Below are 26,382 nucleotides of genomic sequence, written 5' to 3'. Positions count from 1 at the left end.
GAGATTACATATCGTAAGTGCCTAATAAATATGTTTTCATTCATTTATAGTGCTTATTTGCACATAACCCACAGATTTCACTAAAATCAAATAAAGTGAATAATTTTATTTTGTACCTTGATGGGAATTGGTGAGGCTGTTTGGCTGCATAAGTTGGTACTGGAAACCTGTTTGTGTAAACAGCCTAAGGAAATAAAAAGAATAGGTCAGTATCACTAGGTACTCAAATAGCTTCTAAATACACTTTAGTATTTTTCATCCTAAAGAAATCTATAACATTTGACAACCTACACTCAGAATGGTTGTTTTAAAATATGACATTCTAAAAAATCTGATTATCAAATGTCTTTACCTTAAATGAAAGATACTTAATTCTTACGACACTCCAAAAATACACACACACACACACACACACACACACACACACACACACACACGCACACACATGCATATACATATAGATAGATAAATAGATAGATAGATAGATACTCAGGTGACTGATGAGTCTTATACAAGATTCTTAATTAAAAAACTGATGTTGACAGTGAACTTTCAATCCTGAACATAAGGAATGTGGATATGGAAAAGGAATAAGCCTTTATATAACATTTACTATGTGCAAAGCACTGTGTTAAGTGCTTTACAAATATCATCTCATTGATAAAATGAAAGACTGTCTTATTATAAGATAAGGTACCATAACATATAGCCATAAAATAAATTTGTTGTATTTGAGAAGTATAAAATATTAAGTATGAGAAAGAAGTTCTTTCAGGCTTATATATTTTTTTTTAAACAAGAAACCTTAAAATATAATGTTATCTCAACAAATATAGTGGATTAGCTAATAAAAATAATAGCTGGAGAGGCAGAGTACAAGACAGAGATCAAACTTATTCTGTCTCTTTCTTCTGACAACATATCCCCCTCCCATGACCCAGGTCAAGTCCAGTGACCTTCTCAGAGCTCTCTAATGTTGAAAATTGCAGAATACTTTTCCTCAGCAGGAATGCCTTACACCCATGAAATCATATGTCTTAATATAAAAAAAGAGCTGCCACAATGAAATGTTTACAACTTACAGAGTTCTTTGTAGCTGTTTTAATCATTTGACTCACTAAAACATTACTGGATCCTACAAGAATCATACCCATTTTTTTTAGAGAAGGACACTGAAGCTGTTAAGTTATTTACCCAAAGTCATACAAGTGTCAAAGCTGAGAAACAAGGTTTCTAATTCAAAGTAATGCTTAACACTTCTAGTGATAGAACGGCATATTGGAAAAAAAAACTCTGCAATTTGATTTGTTGACACTTTATATAACTCACAAGTCTAAAAAGAAGATATACATCAGTTATAAGTCTAAAGGGGACAAACTTCCTATTCAAAAACGTGCTTACCAGTGAGCAATTTCAATAACAAATGTACTTTTTCCATTGGTACAGATCACAATCCATCCATGCCTTTCAATTCTGTGCCATTTTCATCTAAGTCCTCCCATGAATCCCACAAATAAGATCTGAACATACTGGAAGCATTCCTTTAGGTCTTTTTGATATTTCATGAGTAACAGTAAAACACTTGGATTGAATAAAATTTATTATTCCTAAGTCAAACTATTTAATCAGCACTGGCTCTCTTACACAACCATTCTTACACATGCCCACGTACATGTATAACACACACATACACACACACACACACATATGGCTATGTACCGCTTTGCTGCCCTTTGGGTTCCCTACTATTCTGATTATTCAGATAGTGTGGTGTTCCATCACTCTTAGCAACATAGTATCAATAGGAGAATGAGTGCTTAAAAAAAAAAAAAGATAGGTTTTTGCACCTGAGAGAACAGGATCATTTAAAGGACTATATAATTTCCCAAATGCAATTTAACTTTTTGCTTAAATGAAACTCTATTCTCCTATTACCCTTGTAACCTAGATCACTGCCTAACTGTAGTACCTGTCCAAGATATGATGGATTTAATAGATATGACATTGATGGGCTAACTCAATGTCCTAACTAAATGCCATAATTTCAGCACTATGAAGCTTTTTCCATTGTATTTTTCTTGAGTAGAGAATCTCTTTGGAATGGCCAGATAATTTCAGTAAGGAGGCCTTATAATATGCTGAATCATAATGCAATCAATATTGTATCATCTTCAAAAGATTATAACTGGATGACCTTACCACACAGTGGGAAAATCTGTTTCATTTGGGCTCTACACAAGACATCTGTGTCAGTACTGAACATCTTTAGTAAGCTGTTTTATACATTGCTTGATTCTGATAATCAAAGAATTACTGAACAAACAAAGGAATTCTTAAATGATTTACCATACATTCAGGAGACACATCATGGAAGAGAAAGACCCAATATTTCTGAACCTCAGTTTTCTCTTTTATTAAAACCGAATCAGTTTTCCTCTTACAGGATTATGGTGAGGATCAACTAAAGTAATATAAAAACAACTCTGAAAACCATAAAGTATTATAAAAAATTACTGGTATTATTATTATATACCACAATGTGTACAAGGTTGTACCAAATGTGGAAGCTCCACTGTCACTGATAATGAGAATAGGCATTCATTTAATAATAACAGTTAACATTCATTAAAGATAGCTTATTTATGTGCCAAATGCTGTGCTAGGGGATCTAAAAATAAAGAATCAAGACTCCATGCAAAGATAACTGAAAGAGTGGTGAAACAGGAAGAAAGAGAACTAGAAACTAGCAACATCCAAGACAAATTGAGTGAGAAAAGAGTATCCAGGAAGAATGTCTCTATAGAAACACTGACAAACCTGTTCCACTTTGTATCTTTTCTTGTCATTCTAGTTTTATCCATTAAAAACATCTGTTAGCTAGTCGTGGTTGGAAGGTTGGCCCATTGCTGAGCTCAACCTCTACTAATTTGCTAAGAGGTTCTGCAGGTTCAGAATGATTGCCGTGCAGGCAGCAACTCCCACTCCAATAATGCCCCTGCAGACTCCAGGGTGGACTGAGGCTAGAACTAAGTCCCTGCTCTGTTCCTGGAATCAGAAGCAAAAAGCTACAGTTTCATTCTAAACTTGCTTCCTTCTCTGTTAACAAGTCAGGGCCTATGACTTAGACTCTTCTGCTGTTGTTCCATTTCACCATTCCTAAAATCTTCTCAATCCACCCTGAATCTGTGACCTGGAACTGGGAAGTGGGCAACAGAGCTACTATATGATATCCCTTCTCTGAACTCTCTGATGTTTCAGAGATTCCCCAAGGAACTGTTCCTGCCTCCAGGGCCCAGGCTCAACCCTCTTTCACATTCTGGTTTCAGTGTCCTTTTCCCTGGTGTCTCATATCTTTTTGTCTCCCAGAGCTGAGCTGGGCTGGAACAAGGATTCATTGTGAATTTTTTTGATTTCACAATAAGAATTCACTCTGTTTTATTTTTTCTAGATCTTTACATAAGAGGCATGATGAGGGAGCAAGGCTTATATTTCTTCCTGCTATTATACCATCTTGATTTTGCCCATCTAGAAAAACACATAATCTGATTTATCTTATATAAGTTTCAAATCACACTTTCAGAAGACTAACCTTTCCCATACTGATTTTCATTGTTTTACAAGATAATACTGCCATTTTCCTCCATGGTTCTATAAACTTCCCTTATATTCCAAAATTCCAACATTGGTAATATTATTAGTAGCTATATATCCGTGCTGATTTGTAAATTCTTTTTTTTTTATTGTTATATTTCAATTAAACTTACCTAAGAAATGGATAATGCTTTTACTTTTAATTATTTCCCATTTATAATAAATTATTTCATTAAACAGGTGGGATTGAAACTCAAGTAAATTACATCTAATCTTTATCTTTTTCCTAAATCCTGGCTTTTATGTTTGCTCTTACATATATGGGGAGCTAACTCAGAAATTACTCCAATGTCTATAACCAATTGTTTTTTTGTCATTCAGGGTAAGCACTCTTTTCTCCCCATTTCAAAACTACATGACATCATTTCCCATTCTCTCTTTCAATACCTTTGTCTCTGATAAAGAGGTACACTTTCTCATCAAAACCACCTCCTATATATACACCATGATTCCATTGCTTCCTTTCTCCTGACAGACTGCTCTCAAAAGCACCCCCTTTAAACTTTGTTGTTATAATTGTTCACTCATTTCAGTCATGTCCAACTCTTCATGACCTTACTTGATGTGTTCTTGGCAAAGATATGAAGTGATTTACCATTTCCTCTTATATTCATTTTCCAGATGAGCAACTGAAGTAAACAGGATTAAGGGACTTTTCCAGTGTTACAAAGTGAGTAAATGTCTGAGGCTGAATTTAAACTCAGGAGGATGCATCTTCCTGAATCTCAGACCCAGTACTCTCCATACACTGTGCTGTCTAGCTGCCCTTAAACTTTAGTCACTCCCTATTTACTAGTTCATTCCTAATAAATGCTGCCTAAAAGTATGCCCAGGTATCTCTTAACTTTAAAATTGTTTGCCCTTCTATCATCTTTATCTTTCCTTTTATGAGTCAAACTCTTATAAAAGGCTATCAGACTCTCTACTTTTATTACATCCACTTTCTCTTCTTTCAATCACTTTTTGATCCTTTCAAAGTTAGCAAGGATCTCTATTTTTAATATTATTATTATTAATGATAACTTAATTATCAAATTTGATGGCCTTTAAAAAAAATCATCATCTAAATGGTCAAAGGATATGAACAATTTTCAGATGAAGAAATGGAAACTATTTCTACCCATATGAAATGGTGCTCCAAATCCTTATTGATCAGAGAAATGCAAAGTAAGACAACTCTGAGATACTACTACACACCTCTCAGATTGGCTAGAATGGCAGGAAAAGATAATGATGAATGTTGGAGAGGAAGTGGGAAAACTGGGACACTGATACATTGTTGGTGAAGTTGTGAATGCATCCAACCATTCTGGAGAACAATTTGGAACTATGCTCAAAAAGTTATCAAACTGTGCATACCCTTTGATCCAGCAGTGTTACTACTGGGCTTATATCCCAAAGAGATCTTAAAGGAGGGAAAGGGACCCACATGTGCAAAAATGTTTGTGGTAGCCCTTTTTGTAGTGGCTAGAAACTGGAAATTGAGTGGATGCCCATCAATTGAAGTATGATTGAGTAAAAATATATATAGGTATATGGATGCTATAGAATATTATTGTTCTGTAAGAAATGACCAACAGATGATTTCAGGATATTGAGTGAAATGAGCAGGACCAGGAGATCATTCTACACTTCAACAACAATATTATATGATGATCAATTCTGATGGACATAGCTCTCTTCAACAACGAGAAGAACCAAATCAGTTCCAATGTTCAAAAATGAAGAGAACCAGTGACAGCCAATGAAAGAATTATGGGAAATGAATGTGGACCACAACATAGCATTTCCACTCCTGCTGTTTTTGTCTGCTTGCATTTTTATTTTCCTTCTCAGGTTATTTTTACCTTATTTCTAAATTCGATTTTTCTTGTGCAGCAAGGTAACTGTATAAATATGTATACATATATTGCATTTAACATATACTTTAATATATTTAACATGTATTGTTTTACCTGCCATCTAGGGGAGGAGTGGGGAGAAGTAGGGGAAAAGTTGGAACAGAAGGTTTTGCAAGGGTCAATGCTGAAAAAATACCCATGCATATGTCTTATAAATAAAAAGGTATAATAAAAAAAAATATCAAAAAAAATTATCATCATTCTTGACCTTTTTAGAACATATGCCATTGTCAATCGCCCTCTTCAAGATAAACTTTCCTCTCTGGACACTAATCTTTCTTAGTTCTCTTTATTTTTAGTTTCCTTTGCTAAATCATAATGGATATCCTGTTCCTAAAAGTGGATATTTCTTAAGGCTGTTCTAGACCCCAGGTTCTTTTCTCTATATATACTATCTCTCAAAGACATTAACACCTATCTTGGGTTCAAAAAACAAATTTGTGCCTATGATTCCTAGGGGATCTACAAATACAGATCCTACCCTGCCTTTTGCCTTTTTTCAACCAATGACCAATTGGGTATTTTGAACTGGAAGAAATATTTCAAGAAACATGGTACAGACGACATGGTTCTGGAGTTAAAGGACACAGATTCAAATGCCACTTTTAACAGTTACTACTTTTCACTACAGTAAAGTGACCTAAGCTGCCTGGGCCTTAGTTTCCTGAACTGTAAAACGAAGGGCTTGGGTAAGATGACTTTTGAGGTCACTTATAGCTTCAGATCTATGACATCATGGGAACAAATAGATCTGGAGAGTGGATTGCAGGAAAGAAAGAGTAGAACTGGGAAAAGCTGTTAGGAAGCTGGTAGCAATCAGGTCTGCTCTAGTGTTATAAGGAAGGAAATAAAGATCACAACAGAGGTCAATAATAGACCTGATAACTAATTGGATAAGACATAGAATAAATATCACTGATGGAAATAGGTCATAACATTGACAAGCTATTAAGTATCTCCTACAGAAAAGCCTGACTATCTCTATGCCATAACAGGGCAAAAGATCTTGAAGGACTTGCTGTCTTAGCAGATATATTTCTACTATAGCTCTGAAAATTAAAGTAATGCCTCCACATTCACTGGAGAACATACATAAATGGCATTTTAAAGCACATATTTAGGAAATGGTCCTCAGCAGCATCTAACTGTTGCTTCAAAATGACAAAAAGGAAAACTTTCAAAAGGTACTGTTACTTCTCACTCTGCACAAAGTCTCTGAAGCACTAAAACAATAAGTCATCATAATTTTACTGATTTTTGTTAAATGAGTTAAAACAGTTAAAGTAGGCTTTTAAAAATAAATCCAGAAAACTCTTTCACAAGAGACAAACTGTTTTAAGTTGAAAGGACTATTTGAATAGGAGTTTGGAGCAATAACAATTTTTTTAAAAAGTTTAAAACTATACATAACTATAATCCCACTGCTAATTTCTTTTAAAGCTACCAGAAAAAAATCATATCCCCCAGACCACCTACTCTACAAGCTTCTTGTCATATTGTGTACTATATTAATCATTCAGTTTAAAAAAAACCCAAAGGTCATCTCTTACTTCTAACTACACACTTAATTGTCACCTGGCCAAGACCTTAAAAATGTGAATATTTATAATACAAAGCAATTATATTTTTAAAACTCAAATACTCATAGCAATAAACATGGAAAATATGAAACCAAAAAGTAAACTTACAGCATCTCTGGGGCTATTTACTGGAGGGGCATTTCGAGTGGCATTCACTGGTGGTCTAGAAACATTCGTTTGATTTTTTCCATCTGATCTGAAAGATATATTTATAATGAAATTAAAATGAAAACTTTTCTGTATTGACTCCTAACAAAAAATGTTTATGTATTATGTATTTCTTTAATATAATCTTAAGAGAAGGATGCCCAAACAATTGAGAACAAATTCTATTCTTTACCAAATGCTACATAAATTCATTGTTGTGTTAAAATTATATTTTGTTCTGGTCCCCCTCACCACCTCCTTCCTTTTTAGTCAGTATAAGTAAGTTTATAAGTAGCCAGTATAAAGTAACAACAGCAGAATGTGAAGAGAAACACACAAGGCATGTATAGCCTGTTCCAAAGATCAAAGGAGCATAATCAGCAAATATCACATTCTGAGACTAGGAGCTAGACAAACCAAAAGAAGCCATCCCAGCTTTGCTGTCATGGCCTTTTGGTCCTAGGATATATACATTTCACATATGTTCCCGACATCTGCAGTAAGATTAGTAGAACATCAATATTGCCGATAATGTGAATATGTTAATGAACTAACTCCAAGGTAACACAAAAAAAGACTTAAGTCTGCTCTCAACCAAAAGCTTATAAAAATGTGACCCCAAATTCCTGTCCCCCTTCCAAACCTTCTTCCATTTTTTATGGGCCATGCTGCCTAAATGGCTCCATTCTAATCCTTGATTATTTGAGTGATTCTCTGTGATTCTTCCCCCTTCCTATTCTCTTTTCCCTGCTGCATGCCTTGCTTCATTATCCCATCCCATCTGCCTCTGCATTTCCTCACTTGCACTTTTCATCATTTATCTCTATACTGATTTTTGTGCTGATTGCCTTTGCACCCACTCTCTGTTCCTTATAAAAGTGTGACTGCTGCCATCATGGTCTTTCCCAGTGAACACTCAAAGAACCATGTATGCCAGTCCCCATTTCATGATTCCATAAATTAGTATTTCAGTAACAAGTGTCCTTCAGAGTTGACAGTATAAAAGGTCTTCTTGTCTCTTATTCTAAGACATATGCCAGATAACAAATCTCTCTTTCTGTTAAGAAAATTACCTCTTGAAGGATATAATAAAATAATATTTATATAATATGAACTATTCACTAATTCAATAATAAACATTTCAAAGAATATTGCATGGTAAAATAAAAACAAACAATGCTGCACTTAGAAAAGACCTAGATTCAAAGACCAGTTCTAAAATTATAAACTACCTGATATAATCCCGCAAGATGACAATACAGTGGAAAGATAAAAACAAAGAGCATTTTCTACTTAATATAAAGAGAATACATAGAGAGAATAATGCTTTAAGGTTTACAAAACTCTTTCCCCATAATACCCAAGAGGTTGACAGTGTATAGTTTTCAAACCCATTTTATAGATGAAGAATCGAGGCTCAAGATAGATAACATTTGTTAACAAGATTCATGTAGTTAATTATTTCCTGTTTATCTTGTACATAGCTTACTTTGTATATATTTGTTTGCACATTGTCTCTCTCATTAGATTAAAAGCTCCTTGATAGCAGAGAATGTCTTTTACTCTTTTCATATCCCCAATGCTTAGCATAGTGCCTGGCACATAGTAGTTATCTAATAATTGTTTAATGATTGATTTAACAATAGCTATAGCACTCACGTAGCTCTTTAAGGTTTGCAAATCACTTTACATATATTACCTCTCTCTCTGCTTATTAAGTCAAAAATTCCTCATTTTTTAATGCCTTGTTACCATAACACAATCTACAAGGCAATATGCCAGATATAATGAAAAGAAAAAGAAAAAACAAAACTATGATAAATAAAAACTTCAGGAATGTACATATGTTAACAGTCCTGAATAAGAAGGATTTCCTGTTAAACATATAATAAATTTTTTGATTATGAATCATTATTGACTTTAATCACTTCTCCCAAGATTTCCTCCATGACTTCTTTGTGAGCCAGCAAAATACATCTGTTTTGAAAAGTTCTTTTTCATTTCAATTATACCTATTAATAGTATGGTATTTCTTAATAACAATTGTATCTACTGGATCATATCATCAAAAGTCAAAAAAGCAAATCTTTCTTTCCACTCTGCCAAGATTCCAATCTTTTCCATGCTTTTCAAAGTAGTCTCTTAAATTAAATTCTTGCATATTTTCTGCAATAACATCAGCAAAAACTTACTTCACAATTAGATCTGCACTATGTTTTACAGAATCTTTTCTAAAAAAGCTCTCTTTGCTACTCCACAGAACACCCATCACAACCTAAGTGGCCAAGCACACATTGTTGCATCTATTTATTCTACAAAAGAGGAGGTCACATGTGTAAGACTGCCTGCCATCTAAGGGAGAGGGTGGAGGCAGGGAAGGGAAAAGTTGGAACAGAAGTGAATGCAAGGGATAATGTTGTAAAAAATTACCCATGCATATGTACTGTCAATAAAAAGTTGCAATAATAATAATAATAATAAAAGACACAAGAAATTAAAAATAAAATAATAAATTGTGGGTCACAGCCCCATATAGGGTCCTCTAACTGAAAAAAAAAAAAAAAAAAGAGGAAGTCACAAAGCTAAAGTCTCTGAATATCCATACAGACATTCAAAGGGCTCCACTTTTTCAAACTCTTATATCCATAGTTTTAGAGCTCAAGCCACCAACAAACAATATTCTCAACTTCTCTGGTTCCTTTGCATAATAACCATTCCCCTTGCTAAACTCTCCCTTCCCAGAGTCAGGCTGATGCAAACATTATCTCAAAGGAGCCTCACAATAATCCAGGGAGGCAGGTGTTATTATGATCCCCATGTCAGAATTAAGGAAACTAACACTAAGATTAAGTAACTTACCCAGGGTCACACACAACTATTAAGTATCTGAAGAAGGATTCGACTTCCCCAGGATCACACACAACTAATAAGTATCTGAAGAAGGATTCAAACTCCAGTGTTCTGGACTTGAGTCCAAAACTCTACCACTGACATGTTAATTTACATTAAGATTCTATACATACTTATCACTTAACATTAACCATAATAAGAAAAGTATACTTACTCATATGTTTGGGATCTTTTCTTTCTGAAGAATCTTCTTCGAATCTGATCCCTCTTAAGGAAGACAAAGGCAGCAAATACAAGAAGGGGAATAATTAGGAAGAAAAACACTAAAAGCCCATCCCGAAGTGAAGTGTCTTTATCTAGAAAAAACAGAATTTCCATATCAATGGTCATTAAATTAAACAATATATTGGCTCAATTTTGCACATTCAAAGATATCATAGAATCATGAAATGTCATGAAAAGTTAGAAGTAACTTTCTCAGCATTAGCCCAAAATACTTTTATAGAGGTTAAAAGGCCCAAAAGAGTAACAAATTTGTCCAGTCACCCAGTGAAATGGTAATAGACCATGGAAAAGAATTCAAGAGCATTCAGAAGAGTATTCTTTCCAATGAACCAAATAGTTCTACTATTTATTGAGTAGCATTAGTAGCATTTATTAATGAAATTTTCTAAGTCCTTTGAAGGGACAGAGGGAATAGATATAAATAATGGGAGCAAACTGCATTTACAATGATTCTGAGGTTATAAACGATTGGCTCAAAGGATTTACATGGGCTAAAGACGACTAAAGACCTTGGGGATCATCAAGTCCAAACCCCTAATTCGACAGATCAGAACTTGTATCTTTGAGAAAAAAGTGGCTTGCCCAAAGTCCCAGAGTTAGGATATAGCACAGCCATCATATCTGAAAACAAACCAGGGCCTTTCACTTCACTTCCATTTTATTACAAGAAGCAGAAACTTTATTTTAAAAAAATTTTTTTCCTTTTAGTACTGAAACTGTTTGGATTTTACAATAGAATCCATTTGAAGTGTACAATTTATCATTATTTTTCATATACATGATTCAGGCAAATAATTTGTCAAATCTCAGAAACAGGATTTTAATTGGTATCTGTTTCTAGAAATGGTAAATAGTCTCTTGTACCAATTAAAGATAGGAAGGTAGGAAATCCGGGGGGAGGGGGAGAGGGAGAGGGTTCTCTGTATTACTTGCCATTGTAAGTAGGTCCACTGTCCACACTTCCTCCATACCCTGTATTCTCACAATATGGGGGAGCCCAGCCCATGTTACAATGACAGTTCTTGTTGTTATTACACACCTTCAAAAAAACAAAATACTATTTTTGTTTACTGTAAATAGTGTTTAGCATTACTAGCTCACAGAACCATGAGTTTCAGAGTTGAAAGGCACTTCAGAGATCATACAATACCTGAACAAGAATTCTTTCAATAACATATGACAAATGGTTATCCAGCCTTTTCCAAAAGACTAACATACCTCCTAAAGAACACCATGCTTGACACACAGAAGGGGTTTAATAAATGCTTATTTCATCATCACTCCTCCTACTTTTAGTTTGCTCTTTAAGAATTTTGTTTGTTTTTTAATTATATCAAGGCTTAATCAGCTTTTCTGCAATTTTTACCTCCTACCTCTGGTTCTCTTATCAGGGGCCAGCAAGTTTAAACCTTTCTCCTACAGCAAAGCCTTTCTGGTATTTGAAAGCCCCAAAATCATCTTTTCCCAAGCTAAAAATTTCCAATTCTTTATTCTGATCCCCATAAGGCAGGACTTGCCTAGATTAACAACTGAAGAAGCTCACTAAACAGTATTTCCCTCTTCAAACCATCTTCAGAACAAGCATGGGGGAGGAACAACCAAATGAGAGAGAAAGAAAGAAAAAAGGAAGGGACGGAGAAAAGAAGGGAGCTTTGAAGGTCATCATTACCTACAGGATAAAATACAAACTCCTGAACCTAGCATTTAAGATTCTCCAAAATCTGGATCCCACCTATTTGTCCATTCTTGACATTACTCCATTTCATTTACTATTGTTTTCTAGTGAAACTGGAATCGTAGCTATTCCCTGATCTTAACTCCCTTCATCTCCAGTTCTATACATTTGCAAAAGCCAACTCTCATTGCCTGGACTAGAGCTTTCCTCATTTTTACCCTTCTAGAATTTTTACCTTCATTCAAGGATCACTTCAGGTAGCTTTTCTCATGAAGTCTTTCTTGGTCTACATGTCCTGGCCTCCAATTAGTGGTCTTCCCCTCATTAATCTTTCTTATGTTATAGTTTTTCATGTCCATATTTTTCATGTTGTCATATAAACTCCTTGATTTATATTTAATAGGTTATTAATATTTATTGTAATGAATAGGATGATTTTGAAGCTCTTCACCATCTTGGACACCTTTCTATGAATATTCTATATCTTATTTTATGTCTATACTTAAAAATGTCCACAATACTCCAGATGTGTTCTCACTGAGGCAGAAGACAAAAGGATTATCACTTCTATAGTCCAGACAACTGCACTTCTCTACAAGCAGCCTAAAATCATGTTGTCTTTTTTGGTTGCCAGCTCACCCAGACTGAGTTTTCAGTATAATTCAATTCAGCAAGTATTTATTAAGTACCTACTGTATGTAAGGCACAGTACTAAGTCAGGGGTACAAAGACCACAACAATCCCTGACAAATGCATTTAACATTTTACTAGAATAAACAACATAAAAGGTATATGGATAATTAAATACAAAATCTATGCAACTATGGGAAGCTCTTGTGTAGGAAGTGGTATTTGAGCTAAATTTTGAAGGGACAAAGAAGAATGAAGGGAACACTGAGAAATCATTCTAAAAAACATAAGATCAGAGACAAGTTGTGAAGAGTTTGTATTTTATCCAAGATGCAATATGGAACCACTTAGAGAATTAATGTGATCACGCTTGAGTTTTAGGAACATCAATTTAGCAGATGAGTAGATAACAGATTGGAAAGAAGATAGATTGAAGGAAAAGAAGGATAATGAAGAGGCTACTGCAGTGGTCCAGCTGGGGACATAAACTAGAACGAGGGCTCTGTGACTGGAAAAGAAGACATGTAATGTCTATAAGATCTTATAGAGGTAAAATTTACAAGATGTGGTGACTGAATGAATATGGGGAGTGAGGAAGAAGGAAGAATAAAGAATGAGGCTAACATAACATCATTGAAATTAGAAAGATAAGGAAGACTTCAAGAGATAAAGGGAAATTTTTTAAAATGTGGGGTTAGGAGGAAATACAATGAGTTCTGGTTTGGAAATGCTGGTGTTGACAAGAAGGGCCACCTTTCCTCTAAAACTGGAGTTAAAAAAAATAATGTGGGCTGATGTTGCTAAGATTGTTACAATGCACTAGATTGTAAACTCCTTAGGCACAGGAATTATTTTTTGCCTCTTTTTGTAATCTGTAGTGTTTAGTGCAGTGCCTGGCACATAGTAAGTGCTTAATAAATACTGATTGACTGATTGGTTAATAAGATTGAATTGACAGAGTAAGGAAAAAAGGGAGTTCTAACAAATAACCTTCATTTTCACAGTGAAATATTAAAAATCATCTAGTGAGAAGGGGGAGGAAGTAGTTAGATATGTGGCTTACAGAGAAAAGATGACATGAATGCTAAAAATATCATATCTTCAAAACGATAAATAAATGACTGGGTGGCCAAACTTACCCCATCATGAATATGTTGATTTTTTTTTTAACACAAGGGTAAGACATACATTTATCCCTATTAAATTTCATTTTAGGATCACAGGAAAATAGGTTAAAGTTAGGAAATACCTTAGAGATAATCCAATTCAATTGCCTTATTTTAGAGAAGAAAAAATGGAGGCTTAAGAAGATTAAATGATTCATTTTCCTCAATACTCCATGGCAGAGATAGGACCTGAACTCCAAATTCAGCATTTTTTGCACCATACTGCTACATATTTTAAGATTACTGAGAATCAAGAAAATCAATTTCTTTTTGAAAATCTCTTTGTTACATAAACCTTAAAAACATTATTATTTTGTACATGTTTAACATATATTGGATTGCTTGCTATCTAGGAGAGGGAAGGGAGAAAAACTTGGAACACAGGATTTTGCAAGAGTGAATGTTGAAAACTATCTTTGCATGTATTTTGAAAATAAAGAGCTATTATTTTTAAAAATTAAAAATCCACTATTATTGGTACTAATATTTCATTTTTCCATTATCCAAGAAGCAGAAAGACAGAAAGAATTGAGAGAAATCAAGACCTGATTTCAAATGCTGCCTCTAACACATACTACCTGTGTGACCCTAGGGGACTTTATATTTCAGGAGCCCAGGAAACTTTCTTAAGAGTATAACTTTCAGAGTAAATGATGATCTGTATTAGTTCAGGGACTTCCCTACACCAGATTTCTCTGGGAGTTCCCTATACCAGAAACTCTGGAACCAGTTTAAAATGTAATTGGGCAATGTTTAACAAAATAAACAAAAATACAATAAAATACATTTGATGTTATTTTGTGGTTTTCTAAATCAAAATGCAGTCTATAGAAATTTGAATTTGACACCACACCTACATCAATAAAAATCACAGGTAAAGGTCTGAACCCTCTCCATGTTCACCCCATTCTATAAACTCACTTTTAACCATTTTGATACTCTGACTAAAGATACTCCACATTTACATTACTTTTTTTTTTTTTGTTGAGGCCCACATTCTAGGCTACAGGACTTAACCCTTTGAACGCTTTCTTCTCTGGGATTCTGGTCTTGAGGTTCTGATGTCCCAAGTGGTCAGTATTTAACTGGGCTCACTAAGATAAGCCAGGTATAATCAGGCTTTACTCTATTGATTAACTTGACAGCCACCTTACAATTCTGAGAACCTCAGTGCCATTTCCCACTTCCAAAACCCCAAACAAATATACAGAATGCCTAGCTTTTCAGCTCTAGAACCGTAATCAAATCAGTTTTACAACTGCTGCTCATGAGTATATCAATTTTTACTTTGCAACCAAAATATCATTCCCTGACTATCTCTAGATGTGATTCTTTCATTAGTATAATATAAGCTCTCTGGGATCAGTAATTATCTTTGATTTTGTGTTTGTAATTTCAACACAGGACATTGGTACATAATAAGCACTTAAATTTTTTTTCTATGTTTATAATGTATTTAGTTTTCTAAAATTTATATTACTTTGCACTAATCTGTTAGATCTGTCCCTACAAATAACTTTGATTTCCCCTGACATTTATATTCTTAGGACTTTTTATTGCTCACACAAGGTGAGTGAGACTTTAAGTGTAGGAAGATAAAGGAAGAGGAGGTAAGCAGATCAAAGAAAGGGGAAAAGGTGCCATATGTTCAAAAATATTTAGAGCAACTCTTTTTGTACTGGCAAAGAATTGAAATCTAAGAGTAAGTCATAGTATATCAATATAATGGAGTACTACTATAACCTAAAGGAATGATTAAAAGAATAGATTCCTTAAAATCTGGGAAATTTTATGTGAATTGATGTAGACTAAAGGGAGAACCAGGAAAACAAAGCATACAAAAACAGCACTGTTCAAAGAAACAACTACAAAAGATTTAACTCTGATCAACCTAGTTATCAACTATATTCAAGAAGAACAATGGTAAAGCATGCTACCCACCTCCTGAGAGAGAGGTAATGGAATGAGACCTTTTGGCAGGGAGGGGGAGGACATGGCCAATGTGTGAATTTGTTTTGCTTGACAAGATATACTTTTTAAAGTTTTTCTTTTTTTCCTTTTCAATGAGGATAAGAAAATGAGAAAGAAAGAAAAATTGGTTTTTGTTAACTGAAAAAAAAATAATTTAATTTAAAAGTTAAAAAAGGACAAAAAATTAAATAGAAAATCAGCAATAGCATCAGAAAAACATAAAACTGAATCTGGAAATATAGCAGAAACCAAGGAAATATCATGAAAAGATGAGGACTTTTATGAGAAAAAAGCTACAAATGAAATTTACTACAAAGATCTAGCTCATCAAGATCTTTTTGGATTTTAACTCTCATCTAACATTAAATATCCTTCCCAAGCTTTGTGTCAGCTGCAAATCTGACAAGCATGTCATCTACAACTTTATAAACAAATCGTTGAATAGAACAAAATAAAAGACAAATTTCTGACATAGTCCATTAGAGATTTCCTTCTAAATTAATATCAAACCATAATAAGGCTAAAAAAGAGCAAAAATAAAAACAAATGACACTTTTTGTGTTCCTTTATTTTTCTTACCAGCTTTAACCCATTCTAAGCTTCCACATTCTTGATATTATTCTTACAGGAGCCTGATCTACCATACTTTTGTTTGATGCTCGGCTACTTGTCCTTGCTTAATTCTTCTAATATCAATCTTGCTGGGTACTTTCTACCTCGGTTAAAAACCTATCATGTCTATATTTTAAACCATAATAAAGAAATTCAAATTTCTCTCTAGGAAGTTTTCCACCATTTTCTATTCAACTATATGCTTCCCCAAAGTACAGATCTTTGGAAGTCTTTTTATGGATAGTAGTTCTATCTTATACTTCAAAGGTATTTCTGTTTTTTTCTCAATATTTCATAATTATTACCAATACTTCCTAGATTCCTTTGTGGTCTCGTGAAGCACCAGAATTGGGTAGCAATTATCAAATTTGAAAAGTGTTTAGAGCTTCTCTGTCATGTCCTAGACCCATGTCCCAGGAAGTTAGCAGATCTCTCTACTGTTGTCAATAACAGGTCAATAACTAGCTTCTTCAGACCCCTTAATACAAAGTCCCAAGCCATCACTATTTTCTCTTCTTCCTGTGACCCTTCATGGATGATCTTACTTGAAAAGACTTATGGATTCATCATGTTGATCTTTGGAGAATTGACAAATATTTTTGTCTAAGAAGGTCCTTCTCTCTACTCAATTAAAAAAAGAATTTCATCTGTCACTATGTTCCCAGTATTCAGTGGCCCTTATTCTCTTTTCTCTCTCTCCAGCAGTCTTTAGTTTAGACACATATGAGGATGCACTTCTTTCTCCTCAGATCTTTCTTTTCTCTTATTTCTACACTGAGTTGCTGTTTTCTTTTTTAACAGAACTACTCATTCTCCCCAATAATCTAGAAAATGGTACCAACTTTTTGACCTTATTTTCTTGGAAGAAGACTAGCCTATACATTGAGCAAGGTTAATAATTGTTTTCTATTGCTGTTACATGACATACAATCATCATAAATTTTAACTAGGTTACTGAAAACATTCCCAATTGCTGTACCTTCTAGAAACAAGTTTCCTAGTTCTAAACTTGCTGTTAGGGCCAACTCCCCTGTAGACTTTTGCTCACATGCTTAGCACCTTGACAGCCAACACTCAATTTACTTTTGAATCTCTCTTTAATTATAAGTCCTGCTCCTTCTCTTACCCAATATTTTGCCACCAAAGTTGGTAAAAAGTGAAAAAAAAAATCACCCAGAGATTATCAATGTTTTTCCTAAAATGTGGTACCAGATATGAAAATGAAAAAGAATTCAATTTATATAAATTTATATTCTGTTTTTAAAAAAGAAACTCTTTGAGAGATACTAAAATCCTATTTTACTTCTTGCCATGTTTTTACACAAATCTGGACTGTATAAAAATTAAGGGTAAATTACAACTTTATACCAAGAAAGAATAATTTAGAGAACAATGATAAAAAAGAATAAAACATTTTTTTACTTGAGTAAAAAAAGAAATAAAAATCCTTTCATATTGTGTTTTCATTTCCAGGTAATTTCCTAGAATCCTTTTTTTAGTATACTTGACCTACAGACATTGATCATTTCCTAAGACATGAAACGATACCGGTGTCATTGGGAGGGAGAATCTGTATCAATGAAATTCTAGATCTTTTAAAAAATGGCATTTTTTAACATGGTTGCATACCTATAGATTGTTAAATATTCAAAGATATTATTTCATCTTTGAAATGAGATTTATATTGGAGGAAACCTCTCTATGAACCAAAACTGTAAATTAATAAAAGTGACAAGAAAAAAATAAGTTCACATTTAACCTGCAATGTCACTCATAATTCTCTTGTAAAAGTCAAACATATAAAAAAGCAAATTTTACATCATTTTTTTATTACTTACCCCTCGTCCATTGCATTTTTTCTCTACATCACAGTCATAGTTCAGAACAGAGGCATTTACACATTGGAAATTTCTACAGATCTTTAAAAAAAAAAAAAGAAAAGCATTTTTAGTTCAAAGAAACATCCAATTGTTTAAAAGCATCCAAAAGTACACTTAATAAATGAAATTTTTTGGATTACCTTTCCATCATCACATTGTGTGCCTTCATTCACCATGCCAGGATCAGGCACATCTGATCCTAATTGGAAATCCACACCTGAACATGTAGTGCCCCCAATTAAAGTATGAATGACTGCAGGGACAATCCCAAACACAGGCAGCATACCTAGCACATTTTCACACTGAAGCTTTCCACACAAAGCATTCCTACAAAAGGAACAGTTATATATATGTATGTATATATATATATGATATTCAATTAGCATGTCTGTGTAGATATATATACAAATGATGGGAGTGGCAGCTCTAAGACGTTTTAGAAAATAGCATTCTCAACACCACAATTCCGAAGAGGGAACAAATTATTTTTAATCATTAGCATTAAGCAACTACTATATGATATTAAGAACTAAGGATACAAACATAAAACTGGAACAATTTATATGCTCAAGGAAATTGTTATTTTTCTGGGGTAGTCAACGTGTACAAAAGTAGATACAAAGAAGAAAAGACACTAGTAATTAGGAGAGCAACGAAAGATTCATGTCTTCCCCAACAGACTGCTCCATTATCCACATTCTATTTTTTATCTGTCATCTCTCTTTGATGACTGGATCTTTCCCTTCTGCCTAGAAACATACCTATGTCTCCCCATCCTCAAAAAATTTACATGATCCTTCCATCTCCACTAACTAATAATATTCACTATCTCTCCTACTTTTAATAGCCAAACTTCTTGAGAAGGCTTTCTATGATAAGTGCCTGTACTTTCTCTCTTCTCATTCACTTCTTAAACACTTCAATCCAGATTCCAATTTTATCATTTCCCAAATCTACTTTTTCTTAAGTTACCAATGACCAATGACTTACACAGTTTCCTTCAAATCCCAACTAAAATTCCATCTTCTACAGGAAGTCTTTCCCAACTCCTCTTAATTATAGTGCTCTCCCTCTGTTAATTATTTCTTTGTAAATAGCTTGTTCAAACATATGTATTTGCTTGTTTTCTGTAAGCTTTTTGAGGGCAAAGGCTGTCTTTTACCTCTTTTTTCTCTCCAGAGCATGGTGCTCAGACACAATAGGTACTTAAGAAATGTTACCTGAATGAATACAGAGAGGCTTGGAGAGACCTACATGGACTGATGCTAAGTGAGATGAGCAGAACCAGGAGATCATTATACACTTCGACAACGATATTGTATGAGGATGTATTCTGATGGAAATGGATTTCTATGACAAAGAGACCTAACTGAGTTTCAATGGATAAATGATGGACAGAAACAGCTATACCCAAAGAAGGAACACTGGGAAATGAATGTGAATTATTTGCATTTTTGATTTTCTTCCCGAGTTATTTTTACCTTCTGAATCCAATTCTCCCTGTGCAGCGGGAGAACTGTTCGGTTCTGCAAATATGTATTGTATCTAGGATATACTGCAACATATTTAACATATATAGGACTGCTTGCCATTTTGGGGTGAGGGGGTGGAGGGAGGGAGGGGAAAAAACGAAACATAAGCGAGTGCAAGGGATAATGTTGTAAAAAAAAATTATCCTGGCATGGATTCTGTCAATACAAAGTTATTATTAAATAAAATAAAATTTAAAATTAAAAAAAAAAGAAATGTTACCTGATAAACTGATATAATGATATGAAAGTGTTGTTTGAACTGAGATCTGAAGAAAATTAAGAATTATAAGGGGCTAAGATGAAAAGAGAATATATTCTAGGTATGGGGTTCAGCTACTACACAAATCCAAAGTCAGGAAACAAAATGTCTTGCTTGAGGTACAGTAAGAAAGTCAGTATAGCCTTCTAATTGGAAGAGTAATATGTAATAAAACTGGAAAGGTGATTAGGCCCTGTTTATGAAGGGAATTAAATACCAGAGAGTTTATTTGATCCGAGAGATGAGGAAGCCGCTAAATATTATTAATAAGGTAATGACATGGTCAGACTTTTCCATTACAAAAATCACTCTTAACAGCTATAAGGAAAATGAATTGAAATGAAGAGAGACCTCAAGCTCTGAGACTAATTGGGAAGCTATTACAATAGTACAGAAAAGAGATGACAAAGGCCTTAACTAGAGGGTGGCTGTGTGAATGACAAGAAGTTGAGTCTTGTTGTTAGAATCTCTGTGACCCCATTTGGGGTTTTCTTAGCAAAGATACTGGAGTGTTTTGACACTTTCTTCTTCAGCTCACTTTACAGATAAGAAAACTGAGGCACAAAAGATTAAACGGCTTCTCCAGAGTCACACTGCTAGTAAATACCATAGGCCAGATTTGAACTCAAGATGAATCTCCCTAATTCCAGTGTGCACTATGGCACCATTTAGCTGCCCTAGTGGAAAGAAGGGGACATGAAAAATATTTTGTAGAAGTAGAAACAACAAAATGTGGAAAATGAATGGATAGGGAAATGAAGGATCATGGACACACAGAGGTTGAGAATCTGGATGATTGAAAAGATGGGGATGTTCTTGTTAGAATCTGGGAGTTTTAGAAGAGGAGTGGGCTTGGGAAGAAAGATAAAAAATGTTCTGTTTTTAAATGTTGGCTTTCAAAGCTTCTTGAGACATCTCCATTCCGAAGCAGCAATAAACTGGACATTTTACTTTTTCTCTTGCCTACCTGGAATTCCAATAAGGGAACAAAGGAGAGTGTCATCTCTCCTGATGGCATAGCTGAAGCTCCTAGATACCAGAGAATGAGGAAATGTCCTTCCTCTGTATCACATATGACAGCTTAACTAAGATGATTACTCCAAATACAGAGACACACATACTTTTCTGTAGACATTATATTGTAGAAAAACATCAGCTGTATTTTCTACACATAAAATGTCTAAAATATCACTGGTACAAGAATAGAAACTTATCTATGCTTCTTTCTTCTAAAAAAGTCAGAAAGGCTTAACCATCTCAAGTTCCTTCTGGCTCAAAAAAGTCTGCAAATCTACAAAATGTAAAGAAATACTGTGATTTTTCAGTAAAATCACAGAATCTGGAATGGAAGTGACTTCAGAGGTAACCCGAACCAATAAATATCTGAACAAGATTCAGAAAGAGAAAAAAGTACAGGGGAATACATGAAGAGAGGATGGGAAAACCTTACTTTGTAGGTAGGAGATGAATGTTCCTAGAAGTGAAGGGAGATGAGAACCTTACATAGGATGATGTTGGTTTTTTTTTTTTGTTTTGTTTTTTTTTTTGGGGGGGGGGATGGTGGTTGGTTCGTCAATAGTTTAGTTGGGGAGAGGGGGTTAACTGGAATCCCTTGAGGAATTAGAAGATTGGAGTAGTGGGAGAATATAGACAAAGGGAAGAGATTTCCCAGCAAGGGTAGGAAAAAAGGCCAATAAGAGGGGAGAGTAAAGGGCTCTCTCCCATAGGCCACTGTCCTCTCTGACCTTGCAAGAATAAGGATTGTTCTAACAGTGAGGCACAATGGAAAGGGAGAATTCATAGGGTACATCTTATAAGGCTATGGCAAAAAGCAGCTAGAAGGGAAAACCTAGAGTGGATACTTTGATAATATGGTGAACAGTGAAAAGGGAAAAACTAGATAATCACAACAGATCATGAAATCAGAGAATGAGCATCAAGAGTAAAGAGGAAAAAAAAATATGGATAATGAAAACAGTTAAGAGAAATCCTTTTTGGAAACAGGACTGGCTGAAGGAGATGAGAGAAATAAAGAATCTACTTGGCTGAGAAAAAAAGGAAGCAGGAGAAATATATAGCCATATAGCATGAACAAAAGGAATTAATAAACAAACTCCTAAAGGGAAAGGGATAACAAATGATAAGAGATAGCAGGGTGAGGAGAGGAGAGCCAATGGAAACAGGTCCACTTTAGAAAAATTAAAGTAACTGAAGGAACAAAATACTATGTTTTTAGCAGAAAAGAAAAAAAAATTCCTAATTTTGAAGGGAAAAAAACACTTTTAGAGAAAGATGGAGAGAAACATAAACCTAATTCTCATAACTTTAAATGTGAGTGGATCAGACAATCTAATAAAATGAAAAAAGAATGATAAATTGGATAAGAAAACAAAGTTTACAAGAAACACATTTTAAAAACAAAGACATACACAAAATAAAACGAAGGGGATGGAAAAAAACAATTCTCTATGTATCAGGTGAATATAAAAAAGGAGTTGCCATCATACTATCAAAGCAAAAACATTAAAAAAAAACAACAAGGAAATTGTATTATACTAAAAGGAACCACAGACAATCTATTAATATTAGTAATAAACTTTAGACATTCTAAATGTTTTACTATTCAAATTCACAAAGGAAACATCTGAACTTCAATAAGACATAGACAGCAACACAATTGTGAAACAAAACTTTAACATCTATCAACAACAAGAAAAAATATGGAACTGAAATAATTGGCTAGCTAAAAGAGTTCTACATTTTCTAAATGGAATAACAACAAAAAATTCTTATTTTTTAAAACTAAAAACTATCATTGTACCATGTCACAGAGATATTGCAAACAAAAGCAAAAGGATAGAAATAGTACAGACTATAATACAATAAAGAATAAAAACTGATTCAGGGATCACAGAGACACAGATCCAAAAAGAGACTTACCAATTAAATTGTAAATATTAAATAACTTAAGAAACAAATAATTGAAACAAATAGTTACTATGTAAAAGAAAATGATCACAGTAAAACAAGATATCGAAATCTCTGGGATGCAGATAAAGCATTCCTCAGAAGGAAAATTGAAAGTAAAGGGGATTAATGGTTTGAACATGCATTAAAAAAGTAAAATGCCATCAAACAAAGCTATCTAAAATAAGCATAAAAGAAAAGACAATAAAAACTTGAGGGGAAATAAATTGGAAACAACAACAAAAACTTCCTAGAAATGATAATTAGAACAAAAACTGTTCTTTGAAAAGACTAATAAAATTAGTAACACCTTAGCTAATCTGATTAAAAAGAAGAGAGCAGAAAATCACATTAACAAAACAGTAAATGAGCAAAGGAAAACCGCAGTTAAGCTAGAAAAAAATTTTTTTTAAGTACACAAAAGTTTGTCTAGGGACCAGAGTAAAGAATAACTTATTGAAGAACAAGAATAAAGCACTAGCACCATCTAATGGCAAAATGAATATTCCACACTTGATGCTACTACTTTAGGTAATTCACACGAGTGATATAGAGTCAGGCTCAGAGTTGCTAAGATCTGGGGTCAAAACATCTGACATTGAGGGTGTAAGTCATTCAACGTTTCAGTATGCCAAGGCAACTCCAAAAAACAATGAATTGCAGAAAGTGATGAAGCAGTGGATGAAAGAATCTCACCATTATCTTTTCCCCTCATAAAATCACAGACCTGGACTAAAAGTCTATGGAAATATTCTAAAAAGCCATGCTTTTTCAGTGTCCTTGATTTGATTTGTTGACATATGTTGGCTGGCAAAATCAGGAAGCAGATATTTTTCTCAAATTAATGAGAAGTTTATTGACTGTCACATTCAGTAGCTTGAATACACACATGCAAGTGCCCTTCATGAGACCACAAAATCCTCCTAAATCACTTCAGTGATCAAACAACTCTGGCTTCTTCTCTTTACCATTCTTCCCTAGTGGACATAATATTGATACAAGTCCTTTTTGTAATCCTGAAAATATTCTGTTTTCAAAAACATCCTGTACAATCCTGCAATTTATCAGCAACTCCATTGCTTCCTTATTGTTTTGCAACCTTCCAAGTCAGAATAAATTATTTCCCCTTACTTCCATATTCTATTATAGTCATACAAAGTTTTAGGCTTCAATTTTCCCCTTTTGAGTTATTTAAAGTCTCACAAATTTTTTTTAAAGACAATTCCCTAAATGGTATCTTTCTGAACAGAAAAATTACACAGCTTACAGAATAGATAATGCACACAAAACTAATAAAACAAGCAAAATAACAATAGGGTAAAGAAATATACTATAGGTGTAGCTTTAGGTGTGTCAAGTCCTCTGGCAGTGTCAGTAATATATTCTTGCAGGTGTCTAGCACATAGGTTCTATACTTCTCTCAAATGTCTATGCATGTCCTCTTCAGTCATTTCCAAAAAATGACACCAAAAGAACCCACTATTCTTCTGTATCTAGACAAAGGTCTTAGAAGCTATGCTTTTGTGGCTAGGCAGGTGTTATGATTCATGACTGAACAAAGGTGGTTCACATTTCCAAAAGGATTCACCCAGTAAATAATAGCACACTACTAGATTTCATAAGGGGCAAGTAATGGACCTTGGAAGGTTGGTCAGAAAAAATTATCTTATGTGTCCTGTTACCAGGGCAGATTTGTGATTACCTCCTGGACAGCTCACTTGTGAAGATTATCTACTTAATGTTGAGAAACCTTGCTAGTGATGAGTTAATAATTTAGTAAAAGCTGACAAAATCTATTAAGATTGGTCTGCCAGTAATTAGTTCATGTGGTAAAAAACCAGTTCAGAGCAAGGGAAAAGTTTACCTGATAGATCTATGGTGAAGGGAAGAATTCATGACCAAATAAGAAATAGAGAGCTATGAAATGCAAAAAAGATAATTTTGATCATATACATATACAGTATAATTATCATTCTTCCTTTTAAAGCAAAATATGACCAACAAAATGGTTGACAGGTTTTAGCGTTTTGATAACAGCCTCTAGTAATTAATAACTGCACAGCATCCATTTCAAGAGGAGTTAAATTTTCTAATGATGCAAATGAGAATTAGGTAACGCATAGTGGTTAGTGTGCTGGACCTGAAATCAGGAAGACGCATCTTCCTGACTTTGAATATGGCTTCAGAAGCTGTCTGACCTTGGGCAAGTCACTTAATTCTGTTTGCCTCAATTTCCTCTAGTTCAAATGAGTTAGATAAGAAAATGGCAAACCATCCCAATATCTTTGCCAAGAAAATCCCACATAGGATCACAAAGAGTTGGACATAACTGAAATGCCTGAAGAACAACAAAAGTGATGTAACTATATTATCCTCTTTATAGTATTTCATATACAATAATTTCCCAAAATTCACAGTAAATTTAAAAAACACAATAACATATATAACATTACATATTTAAAACATAAATAAAACTTATTGCTGGTCAAATAACATCAATTCAAGTGAATTTATCTCCAAATTTTTTCACATAGAAGATCATTTCACTCATCAGTTTTGACACTCTTTACTGACTGCATTTAAAACTGGTATAAAGTAACTTTGATCCAATTATACTTTTAACAAAATATAATTTTTTGTAGTTCCTAAAAAATTATCTTAATAATAATTAAGTATATTTTCCAAAAATTCCCCTCCATTACACCAAAAAAAGGCATCTTACTTAAAATAAGATTGAAATAAATTCAATCACATCTGGATCTACATAACATATTAATTTTCCTAAATTTTGCTAAACTCCTTTCTAAAACTCTAGATCTTTTAATTTCAAATACTCCATTCACAGTCAATGAAAATTGACTTTAACAATTCTCCTCTCTTGCCTACTAACTCAAATCTTCTCTTTCTTATTTTATATCCTTCCAGTGGACTTTGATTACAGTCTTTCCAATATACCTTTCTTGTTTTCTATCATATTCTAATCCAAAATCTTTATTACTTTCTTAATTTCTCTCATTTTTAATTCCCAGTCATATCCCAGGACCATCTGTAGAATTAATCTTCATTCCACTCAACTGAATTTCTCCTTTCCTGTCTTGCAAAAGCTTTTATTACACAATAATTAATTGCAATAATTTTACTTTTGAGGGAAGAGGGGTTTTTAAGAGTTTACAAATATATGGTTTATTGTGATTTCTTTTCAGTGACTTTTCACAGAGCAAAATACCATGGTAACATAAAAACATTCTCATAATAAAATTTTACTTGTTTTCAAGT

General features: G+C 33.8%; 1 protein-coding gene across 1 annotated transcript in view; it reads right to left on the bottom strand.

The window, feature by feature from the left end:
* Nucleotides 1–26,382, bottom strand: part of ADAM9 (ADAM metallopeptidase domain 9) — a 95,287-nt gene that overhangs the window by 5,849 nt on the left and 63,056 nt on the right. Inside the window, exons 16-21 of the mRNA XM_051975555.1 lie at nucleotides 18,489–18,675; nucleotides 18,307–18,387; nucleotides 11,348–11,453; nucleotides 10,344–10,485; nucleotides 7,241–7,328; nucleotides 117–184 (exon numbers count right to left, since the gene is read on the bottom strand). Coding sequence (XP_051831515.1) covers nucleotides 117–184; nucleotides 7,241–7,328; nucleotides 10,344–10,485; nucleotides 11,348–11,453; nucleotides 18,307–18,387; nucleotides 18,489–18,675 — 672 coding nt within the window. The remainder of the gene's footprint in view (nucleotides 1–116; nucleotides 185–7,240; nucleotides 7,329–10,343; nucleotides 10,486–11,347; nucleotides 11,454–18,306; nucleotides 18,388–18,488; nucleotides 18,676–26,382) is intronic.

This window comes from Antechinus flavipes, chromosome 2 (genome assembly GCF_016432865.1).
Source record: "Antechinus flavipes isolate AdamAnt ecotype Samford, QLD, Australia chromosome 2, AdamAnt_v2, whole genome shotgun sequence".
NCBI classification, from domain to species: domain Eukaryota; kingdom Metazoa; phylum Chordata; class Mammalia; order Dasyuromorphia; family Dasyuridae; genus Antechinus; species Antechinus flavipes.
The sequence above is the reverse complement of the archived record's forward strand: the minus strand, read 5'-3'. Positions and strand labels throughout refer to the sequence as shown.